We start from the raw sequence: 20,117 nt of genomic DNA on the forward strand, positions 1-20,117 counted from the left end.
TGTTTGTTTGTTTTTGGTTAAATGTCATCTCAAACTCTCGTAACATGAGAAAAATGATTTCTTTTGTTTTCGAAGGGACAGGCTATGTCGTTTAAAGTACAACAAATAAAGGCCAGTTAGCATTTTGTTCCTTAATAAAAGTTGCTCCAAATGCAAAAAGTTGTCAAAACGTTACCGAGCAACTTGTGGACATTTTTTAAACTCACCCTCACCCCACCCCCCTGCCTCACTTAAAAATAATACGGCGCCTCCGGCCTTTATCATACTCAAAATCGAAAAAATAACCTTCAATCCCGGACAAAAAATAATAATAAATAAAAAAAGAAAAGAAAAGAAAAGCCTTTTTTGCATCACTTTATACCTCTGAACCCGCGCTGGGAAGTTGGATAACCTGTGATCAAGCTTAATGTGAAAAAGTTTAATTACCGAACAGAATCAAAGAAAGTTCTAGCAAACGACTCTTTACGCCTGGGGATTAGATTCGACAATGTTCGGAATTTTGAGCTGTGATGCTTCAGACCTAATCCCTGAAATCTTCCCTGCATATCCTATTTCAAAATTAATTGTGTCAATAACAAAATGCTTTAATGTGATTGGTTCTTAACAGCCTATATTTAGCTTAATTTTGCTATGTAACTCCAAAACTGTCCGATTTGACCTGTCCGATTACTAGAAGCTTGTAATCGGACAGTTAAAGAACCAATGAAAATCAAGTAGCAAATGCCACTAGCCAATGAAATTTCACTACATGACACATGATAACCAATCAAAATCAATGAAAAAATTGTGACTAGGTAAGCTACGCGCTCGGCCGATTTGAAATTACTCGCCCGATTACTCCCTGAATTGTACTCCACTCAGTCCTATTACCATTACAAATTACCGCAGAAAATCTTCTCCTCACGTAGGTTAAAAACAGAATAATAAATGAGATCGACTCTTTCGTGCAGTACATAGCTTCTCATATACTGACATCTTTAATTAACGCAAAGACCCTAAAGCCAGCGGCACACCTGGCGATTTTATACGCCCATCGCAGCGAATTTGATCGCCAGCGAAAATCGATTTTCGCCACTTGATGCGGACACACTTGGCGATTTTTTTCGCCGATTGCTGCGATGTGGCAGTTTTGCAAAATCATGTGATAAAATCGCCCAACCTGATAGGTTAGCTTTACTGGCGCTTCGCAGCAATGACCGTAGAAAATCGCGGGAACGGGCACACTTGGCGAATGCCTGCGGCCGATATCGGCGATTTTATATGCCGATCGCGGCGATCGGCGAAAATCGCAATCGCTACAACGGGCATTCGCCGATCGATCACGGTGATCGGCGTATAAAATCGCCAGGTGTGTCACTGGCTTAAACGGCTAAAGTAACGAATACTTCAAAAATTGCTCCTTCCACAAAATTGCAGCTAACTGACTGGTAAGAATATTAAAAAAAACTTAGTTCATTCTCTGTTGAAATTTCTAATAATACATGCAACGGAAACGGTGCAACAAGAAACCACTTCAAGAACAATTGACTAACTAAATATTCTTTATTACATGTACATATAAACCATTATCATAAAAAATCTTTCTAAGTATATAATAACTAAGACGGCTGCTGACTGTTGACCTGATTTGAATGCTATTATCTGCACTAGTTAATGAGATCCCAGTAAGCGAATTACGTACAAAATCTCAATATTAATTACACACTTTAAAAATTTCTACTCAGTCAGTGCATACATGGCCTGCCATGGTTTTGTACAAAATTGCGTATGGCTGATAACTTGCAGTTTCTTTCTAACCATGTAAAAATGCATGTTTCAATCCTAAGGAAAATGATAAAAACATTTTTATACATTGGGGCCTCTAAACTCCTAAAAGAACTGCGAGAAAGAAACCCGTTTGTGAGATTGATGATTTATTAAATCGCAGCAAGACAATATTGGAAATAATTCCTTGATCGTGAATTTGGCATCCTTTAGCCACCGAGAAATAAATTGAGGTTTATGGAATGTTCGGGAAGATTTTCCTGTGACGTTGTTATATTAATATTGTCTCCTATACTCATTGATCGCGATTGGAACAGATCAGCCTCCACAAACTAAGCGCACGAGAAATGGCTTCTCGTACTTAAGCCCTACTTGCGGGCCTCAGCTGACTTAAGGCTATATGTTGGGGTGAGGTTTTTGGAAGTTCATCGAGGAGGATTCGCTACAACTTCTAGAAATTCACTTTTTAAGCGGGTTCTCAATGATAATTTCTGTTGACCGATGTTTAGTTGCCCCTGGAGTTTTGCTTAGACTAGTGCAAAATTGAAGGTTGAAGTTAGCAGTAAAATGCATTTAATGTAAAAGTTTTAATTAATTAGAGTTAATCAAATACGCTTCCCAGCACTTGAAGTCACCTCAGTTTGATTTTATAATATTCAGTTAACTAACATTAAAACTAAAAATCTTGATGGCAAATTTAATGGTAAGGGCTGGGGTGAAAATTGCTTTGTATCGCTAATTCTGTACTTTGATCAGAGCTTCAATCAATTCAACCTTTTCCCTCCACAGATTTTGCTCTCAATTATCAGGTTCCGATTATTGGCTTCTGCAATCTGGCGGCTGCAAGGTGACAGAAGTCAAACTATCATAGGTGACGATGGTAAAAAAACTGATCAAAGTGGAGAGTCTTCAAGTTAACTAAATGGTCTTCAGCAAAGGCTCACTTAATTCAATTCTACCTATATGTGCATCTCTACAATAAATTCATTATTTCTACTATGATAGCACTGTGCTTATGGTCTGATTGGGGTGAGCCGTCCCTTTTTGAAATACAGTGCAGTCAAGTTTCCTTGTACCACTTCACCACCAACCTAATACTGTCGCTCCCGTGATCCATAATAGCCCTCTCTCAATAATGATGTTTCTCGCAAATTCTGCTAGAAAATCAAAACCAATATTGAGAGGGCAGGGTGACGAGATCTGTCCAAACTCAGTAATCTGACTGAGACTACACATTCAGCCATTTTTACGATCTCAGCTACAGAGCATTTTTTCTCATCTATTAAAAAATCTTAAGTGCAGTTATCCCAAGTTCCCTGCTAAAACCTGTTTCAAAAATATATATTAATATATATCATTACTTTTTAGCTGATAGTTTGAATTTGTCTGTTCCTCAATAATGTTAAAACCTACGTCGCACAGCCCGCCGGTGTAAATAAAGTGTACAACTTTCCTGCTTTTTCTAACACCAAACAAACTACTCCAATTCAGTCCCTGAAACGCAATCGTTTCCTCGCTATTTAGCGATGAGAAAGTTCTATCCCAACAACCAATGACATCGATCTTGTCTTCCATAGAACCCTTCACGCGAAGAACCTGTTCTACAATGGTTTGGTTGCTGTTTCTTGTCACGTGAGAACAGCGAGCGAGCCTAGTTGCGCGGTTCCATTCTTGAGCTGTTGTAACGCGGCATGTAATGGTATCTGTTTTCTCTGAAGATTTTCTGTCGTCCAGTAAGATTTTGCTCTCTGTAAATTGCTTCCCTTTTCATGTGGCTAAACAGAGTAAAAGAATAAAAATGTTCTCAGTTTCTAACATTATTTTAAAATACTAACAACAAGTTATAAAAACTTCGCTTCATTTTATGCCTAATGTTTAAACCTTGGCTGGCTAGACATTTGATAATCTTAACAAAGCAATTTTCCTTACAGTTTGCTTATATATGACTATATAATCTGAAAGACGTGCCGTGAAAATTTCAGTATAGAAAACTGCTAGATCTGGGTAGTTGCTAGCCAGTTTGCTTACACGGAAAGGTCTTGTTGTGTTGGGTGGCTCGTATTAAGTAATGTTTAGAAAACGAGCAGGAGTGTTAAAACACGTTAGTGCTGTGAGTTTTTTGAACGGCTTCAAAAACATTCCTGGAAAAGCGTGTGTCAATAAAGCTCATAACAATTTTGCTTTTGTGAACGTTGGAAATTAGCATACGAGAAAAACACCGCATACTAATGAGAAGTGTTTTATCAGCTGATAAAACACCGCATACTAATAAGGAGGAGGTTTATTGATATAAAATCACTGCACGTGATGTATTATCGACCATTTTACAGGTCAATGGACTTATGAATTGTTAATGAGTTTTTGATTGTTGTATCGGAAGGGTGGTTCAGTATCTGAGAAATTTTGGACAAATCGGAATTATCCTTTCAGAGTGGGATCAGAAAGGTCAGTGTTATACTTGTCTTTGGTTTGTAGAGATTATCGAAATTTCACCTGGCCCACTAAAACGGGCCGTTGAACAACCTCTTCAGCTCACCGCAAAACTTAGTATCACTTTTATCGTGATCAGGGGTACTGAATTACCCAAAGCCTTTATGTTGCAGGGTTTGGAATTTGCGAAAATGACCGGTGCAAAGTTGGTAAAGGTAAATTTTCGCAATGTTTGATGATACCTGTACGAGAACTGTACATAACTGTCGGTAAAAATATAGGTTGCTTATTCAGTATCACCAAAAACTTACAGTAAAAAAAAGCAAATCGTCATCGCTAATTAGGGGTTCATTGCTAAGCTACAATGCGTTTTGCATGGAATGCGAGTGACTAACACCTTTTATATATTTCCTTTCTGTGTCGGATTAATATTCCCCCAGCGGTTTTGTTGTTAACTTTTGCGATACGCTACCAATGGACGAAAACAACGAATTGAAAACGTATTCGAAAGAAAATGCATTTGAGTATCTTGTGGCGAAGTTATACATTACTAAAATGACAATAAAAAATCCCGTGTTTTGTTATTAATCACTGGCTTGCCTTACCATTTTAGACACGTTCCTGTTTGTGTTCCAATGCTTCTCATTTGGGAAGTTTTTCGACTTTCTTTATCCAAAGAAACCTTCCGTAACCTGTTGAGTTCGGTCAACAATGCCCTGGATAAAAATATAAAAGTGAATTACTTTCCTTATCGAGAAAACAAAATATCGTTGATCCTTAATTTATTCTTAGCATATACAACGCATGAGCAACAATGTACACACTAGTTCGAATGAGCAATTCAACTGAAACTGCTGAAACACTTATTGCAAATGACACATAAATGTGTCAAAAGTCTTGCTATCCCCGGATTGCATAGCTCAGTGAACCTGGTGTTTGACCCGAAATTACCAAACTATAATTCCGGATTTCAAATCGGTCATGCTCTGACCTACCCTGACCCTAACCTACTAGCAGAGCGTTTATTTCTCTGTTATTTCACGTAGTTGGCTTGTTTAAAATACCAGAATTTAAAAAAAAACTTGCCACAAAGAAACGCTCTGCTAGCAGGGTAGCTCTTACTATTGAAAAGACAAGCGACACCAACCCACTCTGTTAACACAGTCAATCTCGAGTCCGTAAAAATTTCCGTTGGAAAATTGGATAAAGCGCCATGTGCCAGTTTCTCGGCGCTCGTACTAGTCGTTTTTGCTAACTTATCAGTAATAAAAACGATTTATTACCTGACAGTTGATTCCAGTGAATCGACCTTTTGTTGAAGAATGCTGTTCTCCGAATTGCAAGTTTCCACTCTGAAGAAAGAACAACGCGACTTAATTAAAAGCCCCTGAGTTCTCAAATTTTCCGTACCCATCAACTCAGCCTAATTAATAGTAGTCATATTACAAGGATGAATCTATCGAAATATCAATAGTCGGTTATTTGATTTTTTAAAACTCACCTTTTCTCTAATCCCTCAACATACTCTTTCTTTTTTCGTCGACTTTCTTGGGCTGAGAGCTAGGAAAAAGAAAATAATTAGTCCGGTTAAATTTAGCTGTAGGCTAAGACGACTATAAGGGTCTGGATCAATTTCTCAGATATTAGTCAACATTTTAGCCATTTCTCAGTAACAGTAACTTTTATAGACTCTTGTTTTCAGCAGTCATGCAGATGAAAAAAAAATTGGAAAAAATTTAATTGAAATTCGCTAACCTTATTTTTGATTTTACGACGGATTCTTTTGAGAGCTCTTTCCTCTGCCTAAAAAGAAAAACAAAACAAAAATATCGTTAGATATGACTATTAAGCACTTAGTCGTTTTCTATTATGCCTTCAGTCTTTGTTTTAAACTGGGAATGAGTCTAGCCGCAATTTTTACAAAGAGTGTCACAAGTCAGTGAAAAAAGGCTTAAAATTAAGAAAAATTGTTACTATATCACGTCGAGAGATCATTCTGAAAAGAGAGAAAATCCCGCCCACTCTTCCTATTTCAATGAAAATGTATCGTTATTTGTAAGAAAGTACCATAGGATAATATTCTCGTTAATTGATTGTCTGTTATAGCTAACCCGCTTGGGATTCCTAGAAATGTAAGTGATTTTAAAATATCCTTAGACATATTTTCGTTGCGATATGATATTACGGGAGGTAGTCTCATGATTACCTTGGTCAGCGGTATTCTGCTGGGTAAAGGAAGACCTTCGGAAGCAAACGTTTCTTTCTCCTCCTCAGTTAGTTTAACTCTCCCATTACCATCCGTCTTGAAAACCACATGGCTTGCGTCCTATGGAAATGGTTTGGAAATCAGTTCATCCACGGGCATCGCTCCCGTAGACCTTTTCATTCTTAAAGATAGAGTAGTTGTAAGGGAGAAGGAGAAGACAGGAAAAGATCGATCAAACAGTGTAAACAGATTCCCAGAACAGAAAGCAAGCAGGATTGTATTTCCTACCTTGTCACACTTCTGCTTATCACCACCATGCGCATGAATGTAACTTTGTTCTCCGCAGACCTCAATATCGCTGGCGTCCGTTGCATCCCGATCTTCCTCCTGGTAGGATGTGACGTCACTGTTGTTCTATGAGTTTAGTTAAACAAATGCTATTGTTAATCAAGAAACCTGCTTAACAGATAAAAAAAAAATAACATGATCGAGATCGAGAAAGAGGATCGCTAAATAAGCAAATAAACAGTATTCTAACATGTTAACACGCGCTGATAGTAAAGAGCGGCGCGAGGGTTGGAATCATGGCCCACTACCCGCCCTCGCTATCTCTTAGCTTCTGTTGGCCTTGAACATTCCAGTCACACTGCTGAACAAACTTTTAGATCGCTGAATATGCCCCCGCGTTCCAAATTAAATAGTAGTTCCAAACCATTTCTCAACACGAAATATATGTTATTTCGTTGACTATTTTATTTTCGTTTTACTAGGTTTACATGTATTTTTAAGGTTCTGGGAGAATGACTGGGCTCAATCATCCTAGAATCTGTTGAAATAACTCTGTTGAAGAGTCAATTTTCACAGCCAAAAGTATTAATTAACTTCAGGCCCACACAAACCAAGAAACAACGTTTCGCAAAATATTTTCCCGGTTTGTGCACAAAACATTTGTTGTGGAAACAAGATATTTACGAAACATTTCTAGTTTTTCTGAAACCTATTTTGCTCCCACAACAAATGTTGGGTGAGCGTGCTAACTGGAAACATTTAGGAAAGGATTTCTGGGCATCTAGACGTCATCGGAGCGGCTGCGTTAATTTGTGTTAACATGGTTGAGCCTCAATTCTTTCTACATAGAGAGTGGAGGCGTTTGGAATTTGTTTAGTTATGGAGAAAATAAACAAAACTGAGTGGATTTAACTGAACAAGAAACATCTTATCCTTCAGCCGTAAGCATCGAACTGAATAAGTTAATTTCAGTATGTTCTCCAATCCTGGCACACGTTCAGTTAACGTTTAATGTTATCCTCAGGGTTCTCTTTCCCTAAACGTTTTTCGACCTACACGTTAAGTGATACATGTATTTATTGTCGCCAGTGTTTACCTTTGCAGAGAAAATACAACTTGCCGTTAAGGTATGAAATTAACAAGTTATTGCTTAGGATTCAACGAGTTGATCGGATTAAAAATGTTCATAGACTCCACGAGTCTCTTTGACGTTACCAAACGCGTATTTTAGTCCTTTCAATAGCTTCGGAAACCAACGTCTAAATCTCAGTTCTAAAACCACTGCCTCTAAACCCAGACACGTAGTAAGTATATGCTGAAGCTCAATATTGAACTAATACTAAACAGTCGCCATTTTAGCGGCGAGAAGAAAATTGGGACGTGGCATCTTGTTATGTTAAGCCTCATTCTGATGACGAGTGGCCGGGGGATGGACACATAATTTAGATGACGTTTTAGCTGCTTATCTGTAAAATTACTATGTGTTATTTTAGCTTACAAATACGACAAAGAAAGCACCTTGTTCAAGAGTGAGGAGATCTTGAAAAGAAGATTCATGTCTTGCGTACGATCTTTGGGCGAGCTTTTGTCGTTGAATATTTGACAGCCGTTTGAAGAATTTGCATTCTGTAGTAACAAAATATATACTCATATGAGATGTATTGTACTTGTATTGTCATGGTTAAAAGTCGTACAATATTATATTTTAAACGGAGATGAGGAAGTCCCAAAGTGCACGAAAATGAAAATGTGCTTACCCAGGAATTCAGTATAAGCTTCTAAGAACAGCATCAGAACTTTCCAATCAAGTATGATTTTTATCATGGCTCTTTTGTTTTTTTTTTACACTTCAATTCTGCTATCCGAAGCTGACCGTGAAGTTTGCCAAAACAGTGATCGTCTTTTTCATGGCTGCAATACCCAGTTTAGGCTGAGCTAAACGAATAAGGCTTGTATCACAGCACAATACTCGATTTCGCTCGTTCGGCTGCACGAAAAGGTAGCCGTCACAGTTTACGAAATTGCATGTCTAAAAACACTGCAGATGGATTGGTGCAGTCATTGACGGCGCTCTTCCATTAATTTTTGCACTGCAAGAGTGTTTCCACAACATTACCACAAATCCGTTTCGCATCGCAATTAATAAATTTCCAAAAGCACTTACCTGAAAAGAATTAAGACCGGTGATTTCTTCGTATGCCTGGTTAAATGCTTCCATTGCATCAAGATGCGACCGAGTGAATGAAAACTGTGAAAGTAAACATACAAGTGTAATTTAATTCCGCCTACGTCAAGGAAAAAAGCACGAAAATATCAATGATGCAGATCGGAGAAACACTTTAAAACATCAAACTTTGAATTTGTCTAGTTCTCCGTCCTTTTACGTACAGTGCCTTTTTGGTCTACAAAATTAAGCGATTAGATGCAAGCGACATTGTAAAAAAATTAATTACACGTTGTTTTAATTTCAAAATATTTGAATACAGTGTTCAATCAAATTTTCAGTAACAAGAAAACTTTTACAAATATCAATAACACACTAATGATTTTGGGTCCGAAATTATGGTACGTTTGGTTAGCTGTCCAAATCAAACACCTGTTTATTTCCGAACTAGATTTTGATTCCTTTCCTTGCAAACTCTACATCCAACAATTAGAAGTAAGCATTTTAAACCGCCAATTATAATTTCTCGCATAATTATCATCAAATTTTGTCATCAATAAAGTATCAACGAGAAAAACATTTAGGAAGCGCTTTTACACAACTAACTATTGAAAACTCCGCTGTTAAGAACCCTTCGTTGTTTCGGACATCATATCGTGCGGTTTTACGGAACAACCTCCTGCAATATTGCTGCAGGGTGAAGTCCCCGCTTTAGTTGAACAGAATTTACTTTAAAAACTTCCGCTTTTACGTACTCTAGCTACCACAGACTCCCACAGGCTGCAATTACCGCTTAGCTATGTTCCCTATTACGGACACTCCGCTATTAGGAACACTCTGCTATTGAAAGACTTGGACAGGTCTTCATTTCCTTTCAACATACCGGAATTTTCATATTTCGTCTTCTCGTAAAACCGGCTGATCTCAGACGCCCATTTCGGTCATGATCTCTTCATATTTTCTGCTCTACTTGAGGAGTTTCTGATTAATTTGTTTACTACGCAACTTGCTCGATGGACCAAGTTTAGACGGAGCAATACAGTCTTAATGGATTTGTGGACATGTTTACCTCTAGAGTGTTACCGCTCTTACGGACTGTTCCTACGGCGGAAACCAAAACGGCGAAGACCCCAATATGTTCCTTTACGGAAGTTGGCTGTACGTAAACGGAATAACAAATTTTTGTCGGTCCTCTTGACGTATCTATGTTAGTGCATCGTCAGTAATATGGATAAAGGTTTGACAATGGTTTGATTGATTCTAAAAATTTAGAGTCGCAGTAATTGATCATGAATTGTCATAGACCAGCTTAGGTAGGAAATAAGGTGGGTCGTTCGCGAGTGCTCTGCCAATTTGTTGCTTTCTTGGGCAAAACACTTTGCCCTAACCGGGTTAAGCTATGGTTGATCTGAGGGAACACCAAAGTCGCTTCGTGTTAAACAAACTAGAAGAAGAGACAGAGGCGCTATAGCATAGCATGCTCGCCTGCTTACGTACATAGGGACGAACTTGGCTCAGCTACCTACCTACCTACCCACGTATCTACTTATCTACCGTAAAATCCAGCTGGCATGATAATGCAATTTTAACTTCAGTACAATTTCTGACTAAAAAGAATAAAATCTTGACACACTCGGAATTTACACACAAAAAGGGTGAAGTGGTTTTATCGGCGTTCAGTCGGCGGAATTCAATTTTTCAGAATTTCTTGTGCTTTCTTTGCGACGCGTCTTTGACTTCCTAACGACGGTCGAAATCATGCAATGTCATTCTTAATCGACATTCAACTAATGTTTGTTAATTCATAAACACACCATATTTTTTTTCAAGTGCTGGTGAATAATTGTTTCAAAATGACGTGTTGCATTCTAAACTGGGATCGCACTTCAGAACAAATGATTGAGTTTTAGTGATCGGTATAAAATTTATCTACAAACAATTAGAAGTAACAAGCTGTAATTCAGAGTTTTGATCATAAACTTAAAGCCTGTTTTTTTTTATTATTATTATTTGGCCACGCAAGCACAAACGCAAGTACAGGATCCATACAAATCCTTAGATCATTCACTAAGAACTTGCGTCTTTTTCTTCGAGTTTGTATGGACTCATCTGAGGACACTCGCGGTTACGTGGCTGGGAATAACAAGGCCTTAGAAACAACTGATTTTAAAAATACATAATGGCAACTCTCGTGCCGGACCGTTCAAAACAGCTTATGTCGTTCGGTGAAGAACAACAAGAAAAAGACTTTCATGAATGGCCACACTCTAGAGTACAAGTATTATCCGTCTCTCAAAAATAAAACCTTTATAACGTGACTTATCTGAGGCTTTTTTCTAGCATGAGCTATCTCAGGATTATTAAAAAGGGTAGATATATATATACATATATATTACATGCATGGTTAATACCAACAGGGAACCCGGCAGAAAAGTCTTAGTTTGACGTGTGGATTGCAAGTTAATTTCACATCTTGCCGTAAAACAAGTCGAAAGGCAGAAATACGGTATGAAAATATGAAAATAACAATACCGGCCTGACTTTGCCTGTCGAATAAGTTGTAATTTTCGTTTTTAATTACCACTAAAATGCGTATTATAACCTTTAGTAATTCAGATGTAGACATCTTAATGGCTAACGACGAGCTGAGTACAATGTTAAAAGAGAATTCTCCTCTCAAGCTCATTGCATGCACTTAAAACTTTACTCATTTCCGCTGTGATGGAAAAAAGGTATAGTAACTTCAAAACTTTCTCATGTTGACAACGTGTCATTGCTGCGTCAAAATACCTGTTCGTAGACCACTTCCTCAATAAATGAATTAATTTTGTTATCAGTTCTGGAATATTTTGAATGAAAATTACTTTTCGTTTAACGACGAGCGTGGTGTACCACGAAAAATAGATTTTAAAGATGTTTTCACGGCAGTTGACGTGGTAAAATTTCCCACCCACTCTTCTACTTTTGTCATCAGTTTGGCGACTAGCCTGACAATGACACCAGCAATTATATCTTTTATGGCATTCTTTTTCTAAACTGCACCTGGCGAGGAAAACGAAACAAAGCGGCACAACCTCAGAGAAGGGAACCACGTCGATCAAAAACGGAGTCCTAAGCACATAAATAAATTAAAATCAACCCTGAAAATTGATTTTCGGGACGAAAAAATACTGGGCTATTTACAGCACAAAGTAACTAACCATTTGCTCCCAAATCAGGAATTCAAAATATGGCATCCGGTCTAAATGCAAATGAATGGCTATCGAAGCATGTTTTAACATATAAACTGTAAATGGAGAATTCCGTTAAAAACATAAACACGTTTCGTTAACGTTTGTGTTCTTGTCTACATACCCAGAATATTTTTTTTTCGATGTACGAAGTGTTATTTGAGCGGAACCGACACATTTAAACGCAAAAAAGAAAAATTGACTTTTGCTTTGCGTCATGTCGTCACGGTTCTTTGTCACTTGACTTGGGGGCGCTCTAGATTTATTTAAACAGCTGTCCTTAATGAAAGCTAAGTTTACAAAGCAAGAAACATATTCTTAAATTTACATTTTTCAATTTTAAAGCAAAACGTTCCGACAAGCAGGTTTACGTGTACGCTTGGCACACAACAAATATCACACAACGCAGTAATTAAGATACTCGCAAGTTCGCGCGCGATGCCGCGCGCGCCGTCGTCTATACAAGATAGCAAATTTTATCTCAAGCGATATTTTGTAGAAGTAGCTCGGCTTGACTCGCTATATGAATAGCGGATGTTTCGTGTTTTCAGAAACGTGTACCTTTGTCAAAAAATGGCGAAATGTTTTGCCCTGCGGGCGAGGTGAAATGGTTACATAATGAGAACGACGTTACTTGCTTGGCCGCAAAAGCTGTGCACGAAGTTTAAGGCCATATCTATAAGTAGCTATCATGATGCCCTGAATATAAACATACCTCCAAAACAAAAATTCTTAGAAATTCTAAACAAACTAATTCTGCGTTTAAATGACTCCCCAATAACTGATTCTCGTTTCAAGAGCGAGGCTTATTTAGTGACTATAAAGTAATCGTACATTTAAAAGCCCAGACAAAGCTCTGTGAATTCTGCCACGCGATCGAACATCGAACCGAAAATGGATGATAAGGACACCGATGGAGGAAACGTATGTCATAACATATTGAGTAAAGCGTCGAAAATTCATAAACGTACAACAAGGCCAAGTTCATGTTGGAATTATTGTGGGTAATTAATTCCGATTCTCCCGGCATAAAATAAGCGATCAATTCTAATACGACGTTCGGAAATAAAGGAAGAACTGAGAAATTAACGCTTTTACATACCGTTTCCGGTCCACAAATTACGCGGAAATAGTCCCTGCCTCGTGCTACCTCGAAAGTTTACAACACGTCGATCAACAGTCGAGCCAAGGAGTAAAATCAAAATTTTCAATTTTTGTCTCTTGTTATGCAAATAAACAGCTATTAGCAATTCAGGCCACCCGTGCCTGACCAGCCAAAAAACAATGAAAGTTCAGGCAATAAGAAGGGGATATCGTTATTTATTCAAAGCTGGCTTATTTTCTTAATTTCACGCCACGGTTAACACGTTGTCCATAAGTTGAAGCGCTTGGGAAGGTGACACGTGGCAATGAATTTCCACTCGTCCTCGCGTCATGAACTAAAACGTGGCGTTTTAATAATAATAATAATAAAAAATAGCTAGCTTGCTTTCTTGATATCCAACAAAAAAATTGTCTGACAAAAAAAATTATGAAATAAACTGCACATTCAAACTAATCAATACTTTTAATCCGGTTGAAATTAAAAAAGATTTTTTCTGTCATTTTTTTAAAACCAGCTTTTGTTTATGTTTAGAGTTCCTCGCTTGGTTAAGAACTGTAGAGGCGTGTTAGCCTATTGTGACGCGAATGCGTTCATTACGGGAAGCTTTCTCCATCACCTGCAAAGGTGTTTTGTCAAATATCCTACAGTCTGTCTTCAACATTGAATATATGAAAGTGAAGTCGGGGAGAAAGAATTGCAAGGACCAAAATACTGACAAGGTTTTCCGAACCACGGGAATAAAATCAAATTTAACACGAGGCATCAAGGACCTTGGGTGATGATTCCCTGATTGAGTTGCTTAGCAATTGAGTTTTATCCTCCACAAATGTCTTTCATACCATACGCTTTGAACACAAAAATAAAAAGCACAAAACCTTTTAGAAGAAAGGGGAGAAATAACAAACTTGGCTTTTTCTTTACAAAAGCGGCTGAACGACTAAAACTACCGCAAATTTGTACGTGAAAACGTGTCATGTTCCCGCAAACCTAATCATTATAACTTGAACCACACGCTGATTTCAAAGATAGAAAATTGTACACGTGACAAAAAGGCTTTCATTATACCTTGCTCTCATAGAATTTTAAGACACTTCTTTCTGATTTGCTTGAATAATTAAACGGGACAATTTCGTCACTATGAGATATGACTCGTTCAACAAACGAAAGCAATTATTTTACTCCACGTGTTTGCCTTGTATTCTCTCACATTGCCCGGAAAATTCGACTAGCTAGCTACCGTTTACATAATTAATTGATTTGAAAGAAATACTGAGAGGTACATTTCTGCACATGCGTATTGTTGTTATTTCCCTAAGTTACAAAAATATACGAAGAGAAACGAAAAACTAGAAAGCGGTGAGGAAGACTTAGGAGAAACCATAAGGCTTGCCGACCATAGAATAAGGCTTACTCATTCGGCAGTACAGTTACATAAATGAATAAATAGGTGTAGAAACTGTGAGACGGTTGATACAACTACAAATGAATAAATTATGTAGTTGAAATAATCGAAAACGAATAGACAGAAAACGATCAATAGACAGCTTTAAAACAAAACAAAAAAACGAGATTAAAAATTATACCGGGTTACCCCGCAACCAAGGGGCGACGTTGGCAGCGGGCACTATACCACCTGACCACAGAACTAAAAAAATCAACAAATAAACAAGCAAATGATGAGCCTGAAGGGCTGTTTTATTTCAGTATTTTTCATTTTGATTTCCTTATGCGGGCGGTGGTGGAGAAGCTGGAGAGGGGAGGGGTGGGGGGGGGAAGAGGGTAGATTAAGGGGGTAATTCCGGCTACTAATGTGGCATTTGGCTTACAAGGTTGTATTTGCTTTATATTTTCCAATCGTGCGATGTAATGTAAGAGTATCAGTGAACAAATACCATGTCATTTACCACTAGCCGAGAGAAAGAAAATGGTTCAGCAATAACTGAAGAATGCTTTACTAAAGTACAAAACGAAAATATGGTTTGAGGATTTTTCGAGCCGTTGATCATTGTTTAAAAGTGCCAAAACGAACGCAACGATTTTCAAAGAACTGTGCTTTGAGAATTTAGCTGAAAATTAGGGACACTACTTTAAAAGTCGTTTCCAACGACAAGAAGTTTTGGCTGCACCGCTAATTTTTCAACCTTTTAAGGACGGTGCCTACTAATAGAGAAGTATTTTTGCGCGGTTTAGGACTATGCGGGAAAAGCAGATCTTAGTCAGGGCTATTGAAATCCAAAAAGAAAATTGGGGGTAACCACGCATTTTTTAGAAATAACTGAGCAACAATTATTCTAAAAAGCAGCAAAATACAAAGCAATGTATGGCGCTTTTTTCCAAATTGAAGCTTTATTATCTCTAAAAAATGCATGGTTACCCCCAATTTTCTTTTTTGGATACCAAAATCACTTGCTAAGTTCTGCTTTCTCCCCATAGTTTTAAACCGCGCAAAAATATCCCCGTATTAGTAGGCACCACCCATAGGAAACCCGAGTATCTCCAGATGCGCAGAGCGTATGCGCTGTAACAATAGTAGGCACCGTCCTTAAAATTACAAACTCGACGTTTCTACCCGGCTGAATTTTGGTGTAACTGTTGCAGTCACTCAACCGACTGCTGTCGTGGACATTTTCCAAGATTGTCTTCGGCCGGCCTATTCAACCGAACACACTCAAAGGCTATGAGGCATTGGCTCGTTGGCCAGCCAGGCTCAACGCACAAGATATGAAAGATCATTTAAGATAAGAGGAAAATGGATAAAAAATTTATCGATTTCCTACATGCACCACAGCAGGACAAAAGTAGGGACCGTGTACCCCCGATCATCACTATGGCGCTACCTTTTGGGATTTTAAGGCTATAATTTCAACAACAAAAATCAAAGATAAATTAACTAAAATATCAATATTTACACAAAACAAAGGCAAAATAATAATAATAATAATAATAATAATAATAATAATAATAATAATAATAATAATAATAATAATAATAATAATAATAATTATAAGAGTCAAGCCAAGAGTCACCTGATGCGAGGTGTGGAGAGCGAGAACTGGTTAAAAGCTTGAAAGAGGATTCTCAGTATTAATTTCTCGGAGTCCTAGAGGATTTCAGACAGGAGGATAACCTCGCATTGGAGAATGCTGCGAGAGTGTACCTTCAGAGAATGTCTGTGATATGGTCGAGTTACTACAAGGTAGTTGCAAGCAACCAGTTTGCGCTACCGGTACTTGCGTACTTTATGTGGACGCAAGTAGGCCCATTGCAGACTTGCAAAGACTCGACAGAGAATCGCGGAAAATCATAGTAAAGAATGGTGGGAAACACCCTTCAGCGTACAGTGACTTGCTCTATCTCCTTAGGAGATCGGGCGGACGGGGTCTTAAGTCGATTGAGTCAGAATATAAAATCACCAGAATTAAAGCGGCAACGAGGTTGTATGCTAATGCAGATCCAACTATGGGGTTGGTCCGACGGTTTGAAGAGAAAGCTGAAAGGACTGGGCAGCGCTCCTTGGTGAAGGATACGCAGAAGTATGCAGAGCAGTTAGGAATGAAGCCAGAGCTGCGATATCCAGATCTATCGGGCACTACAGCAGAGAATGAGAAGATAGACGGGTGCAAAATTGGAATGTGGACGAAGTAGGCCTTACAAAACAAGCGCTGTGATAGCGTAAGAGAACAGAGATGGCAGGGAATGCTCCATACAGCACGCTGGGACGATAAAGATCTTGATGGTGAGAGTTTCGAGTGGATGTCAGATTGTAAAACAGCACCGACGCACACAATAGCCAGGATAAGTGAGTTCTACGAACAGCTGCTTCCAACAAAACTGTTCAATGCGAGGAAGACCAAATCAAGCGAAGAATCGGACGTCAGATGCAGGATGTGTGGAAAGGCGCAGGAGTCTATCGCACATGTGCTGTCAAGTTGCAGTGCATTGGAACAGACGAAGTATCTATCAAGACAAAACGGAGCACTCAAAATACTTTTCTTTGAGCTGCTGAAAGACTACCAACTGATAGAGTCTGTTCCACCTTGTTACTCCCCCACGCAACCTAAGCCACTCTACCAAAATGATCAAGTGACGGCATACTGGGATGTACCAGTATATGGAGACCACACAGAGGTGCGAGCTAACAGAGTGGACGCGGGGATTGTAGATAAGGAGAGGAAGACAGTAACCCTGTTGGAGATGAGCTGCCCTTGGAATGAGAACCGGAAGCAGAAGGACGAGGAGAAAACCCGCAAGTACGCCCCACTACGATGGGAAATCAAGAAGCAGTACCCGGGCTACAAGATCACTGAAATCAACATTACAATGGATATACTTGGTGGATTTTCTAAGGGACTGAGTAGTAGTAGTAAGACGGATGCAGAAGTCTGACCGAAGTAGTAGCCTGAACATTGCCAGAACTTTCAAGGTCTTGTGCTAGATTAAGATGCTCAAACTCCCGTTGCATCCACCTAATAGCTAGATTAAGCATAGACCATTTTAAGACTTTTAAAATTTTATTTTTTTTTACCAACATTTTTTAATTTTTAATTGATTTTCTTTGTTTATTACATGATTTTATTTCAAATTTAGACGCAGGGCTAGCCACATGTTTCCGCCTAGCTCCTTGTGTGTTTTTTTTATTTCATATCTGGCATCCAGGTGTCGACATACTGCCTCCATAATAATAATAATGATAATAATCAAGCTTATGCGAAGTTGCGAGTGGCAATGCTAAACGTAGAATGCCACAAGTTTCTCAACCGCCTCAGACGCGCTAACCATGAGCCTTTCGCGCGTACTACGCTAGCCCCCAGTTCTCTGTTCAAAATCGGCGAAATATTAATTTATGACAATACCGATTATGGATTGACCAGATTAAAAGGCTGATGTAGCTACTAAATATTATATTTGACTCTATATTTGTCCAAAGGAATGAACTGATGGTTGCACGGGTCAAATTTTTCGGGTTGATCCCTTGCTTGGGAATTGAGCTTTCTTTTATTCAGTCATTTGATCGCTATTATAATTTTCAGTTAAATCAATATATATGATGAATATCAATTACAAAGTTCCTCTAATTGTATGGTTATGCCTTACATGAATCTGTCCTAAATGGTTGACTTTGATATATAGTTATCGGATTATTTAACTAAATAGGTAATGTGACTTATCAAACTCTAATAACTTTTAATAAAACGCAAACCTATTCCATTTAGGACAGATTTATTGACTATGTGATAGAAGCTACAAACACACATGCTAAGTTCTTAGTTACAATGAGCCATGCTTGGCCCACCTGACAATTTCTTTTGAGCACAATTGGGACGTCATAAAACACGTGACCAGCTATAAGGAACTTAAGGCCTCTGTAATACTTCAGTCATGAATTTATCGCGACTCTGATGATTTAAAAAACATTGATTTCAAAGAAAGGTAGTTTTAACTTTGCGGGGGTGGGTCTAAGTAAACAATGCCCCCCCCCCCCCCCCTTTGTGGTGACATTCTGATACTGCACGAAAAGTTGGCTTTTGATCACCTTTGACTAGCAAAGCCTAGTGGGCTTATTTGGAAAGAAACTACAGACTGCTGCCTACAAGAACATTATAGTACTTCTTTAGTAAATACAAATATATTAAAATAATCTTTTTCTTCACCAACTGTTCGCTACATTGAAAATATTACGAGACATCATTAGACATAGGAATTGTATTGTACAGTCAGTTTTAATGTAGCATTGTGTTTAATATGTCTGTTCAAGTTTGATACAATAATTCATATGGATGAAGTAATTTGTAATAAGCATCACAAACGTGTTTCAAGAATGTCTTTTATGAAATATTTTTTTTGCACCTTCAATACAAGTTCAGTTCAGGAGCCATAATCAGGTTATGGCTCCTGGTTCCGGTTACAATACACTTACAAGCTGGTAAGGAAACCTTTCAATTGACACCCCTTTGTCCCTTCGGTGTCCGCATTCGAGAAGTTCAAATATCTACAGAGAAGCTGAGCGGTTCAGAGCTATTGTAAGCATTCTGAGCAAACTTGCTTCATTCAGTCAACCTACCAGCGATTAAACTAATCATGGCCCTTAATTGGTGCTGGCTTGTCGACTTACGTTTTTATCAAATACTGAGAAGAAAGATCCTCGCAGTTAGTACGCAACTATTCAGGCTTGAACGGGATTCGAACCCATGACATCTGGGACGCCGGTGCAGTGCTCTACCAACTGAGCTATCAAGCCAACTGGGAGCTGGTCATTTTGTGAGTTCGTAATATACACGTGAAGAATGAATAAATGACTGTAAATATATAAAACATATATTTGAACGGCGGATGAAAGAGCAAATAGAAGAAAGATCCTCGCAGTTTTTCAGGCTTTCTTTTCGCAACTAAGATTCGACGTTTTCCCCAGGCCTAAGTTTTATTGTATCTATAAAAGTACTTATACACGATCCCGCAAACTAGTATCCTCTCCATCTCCTCAGGGGCACCCGTACCGATTCCATTTTGTGCAGATATCTGTTCGAAAAGCATTACTCGCCTCAGAAATTCGGATTAGATTGGGAAGAAAAACTAGCGTTTTCCTAAGTGAAACGATGAGATTTTCGTTGACAATAACTATACACAGGTTAGTAAGCAAGCGGTTTTCCTATATGTGTTTCTCTTGTTGGGCTGTGAGGATGAATGAGCTGATCTGAGATTAAACGAAATCTGAATTTGATTTCTCGTGATAAACACATGCACACGTCTCTTATACAGTTTTAATTGATGTTTATATCTAGTAGAGCATATTGGTAACATATATATCAGTATATATATAAATTCATGTTATGTTTTAATACCGTCTTGTCAGATTTTACTCATTTTAGGTTGCGTTCGATTGACCGTATTCCGAAATAGGAAAAAGAATAAATATAAATTTGGGAACACATT

At 38.3% G+C, this 20,117-nt stretch overlaps 1 protein-coding gene and 1 pseudogene across 3 annotated transcripts; one reads left to right on the forward strand and one right to left on the reverse strand.

The window, feature by feature from the left end:
- Positions 1–1,529: 1,529 nt before the first annotated feature.
- On the reverse strand, positions 1,530–13,462 carry LOC146473029 (cyclic AMP-responsive element-binding protein 3-like protein 2). 3 transcript variants are annotated; one of them, XM_085118783.1, is made up of 10 exons: positions 13,185–13,459; positions 8,853–8,936; positions 8,207–8,314; positions 6,689–6,814; positions 6,401–6,520; positions 5,950–5,997; positions 5,696–5,754; positions 5,478–5,546; positions 4,800–4,910; positions 1,530–3,539 (listed from the first exon to the last, which is right to left on the reverse strand). In XM_085118783.1, exons 2-10 carry the CDS (start codon positions 8,904–8,906, stop codon positions 3,416–3,418), a joined length of 819 nt encoding a protein of 272 aa, XP_084974909.1. In that variant the 5' UTR covers positions 8,907–8,936; positions 13,185–13,459; the 3' UTR covers positions 1,530–3,415. The 3 variants fall into 3 exon arrangements, with proteins under 3 accessions (XP_084974909.1, XP_084974910.1, XP_084974911.1); XM_085118784.1 differs by lacking the exon at positions 13,185–13,459 and adding an exon at positions 9,922–10,054; XM_085118785.1 differs by lacking the exon at positions 8,207–8,314 and having other exon boundaries at positions 13,185–13,462.
- A 2,951-nt stretch (positions 13,463–16,413) lies between these two features.
- Positions 16,414–17,853, forward strand: LOC146473030 (uncharacterized; annotated as a pseudogene).
- Positions 17,854–20,117: the final 2,264 nt, after the last annotated feature.

The sequence above is a fragment of the Pavona decussata genome, unplaced genomic scaffold (genome assembly GCF_977016875.1).
Source record: "Pavona decussata unplaced genomic scaffold, jaPavDecu1.1 SCAFFOLD_95, whole genome shotgun sequence".
Taxonomy (NCBI): domain Eukaryota; kingdom Metazoa; phylum Cnidaria; class Anthozoa; order Scleractinia; family Agariciidae; genus Pavona; species Pavona decussata.

Bases quoted from the DNA above. Each gene is read 5' to 3' on its own strand.
- LOC146473029 (XM_085118783.1), bottom strand. From the start codon at position 8,906: ATGGAAGCATTTAACCAGGCATACGAAGAAATCACCGGTCTTAATTCT. The intron at 8,315-8,852 runs GTAAGTGCTTTT...TTGTTACTACAG, and splicing joins CCGGTCTTAATTCTTTTCAG to AATGCAAATTCTTCAAACGG. The intron at 5,998-6,400 runs GTAATCATGAGA...TTTTCTTTTTAG, and splicing joins GCAGAATACCGCTGACCAAG to GCAGAGGAAAGAGCTCTCAA.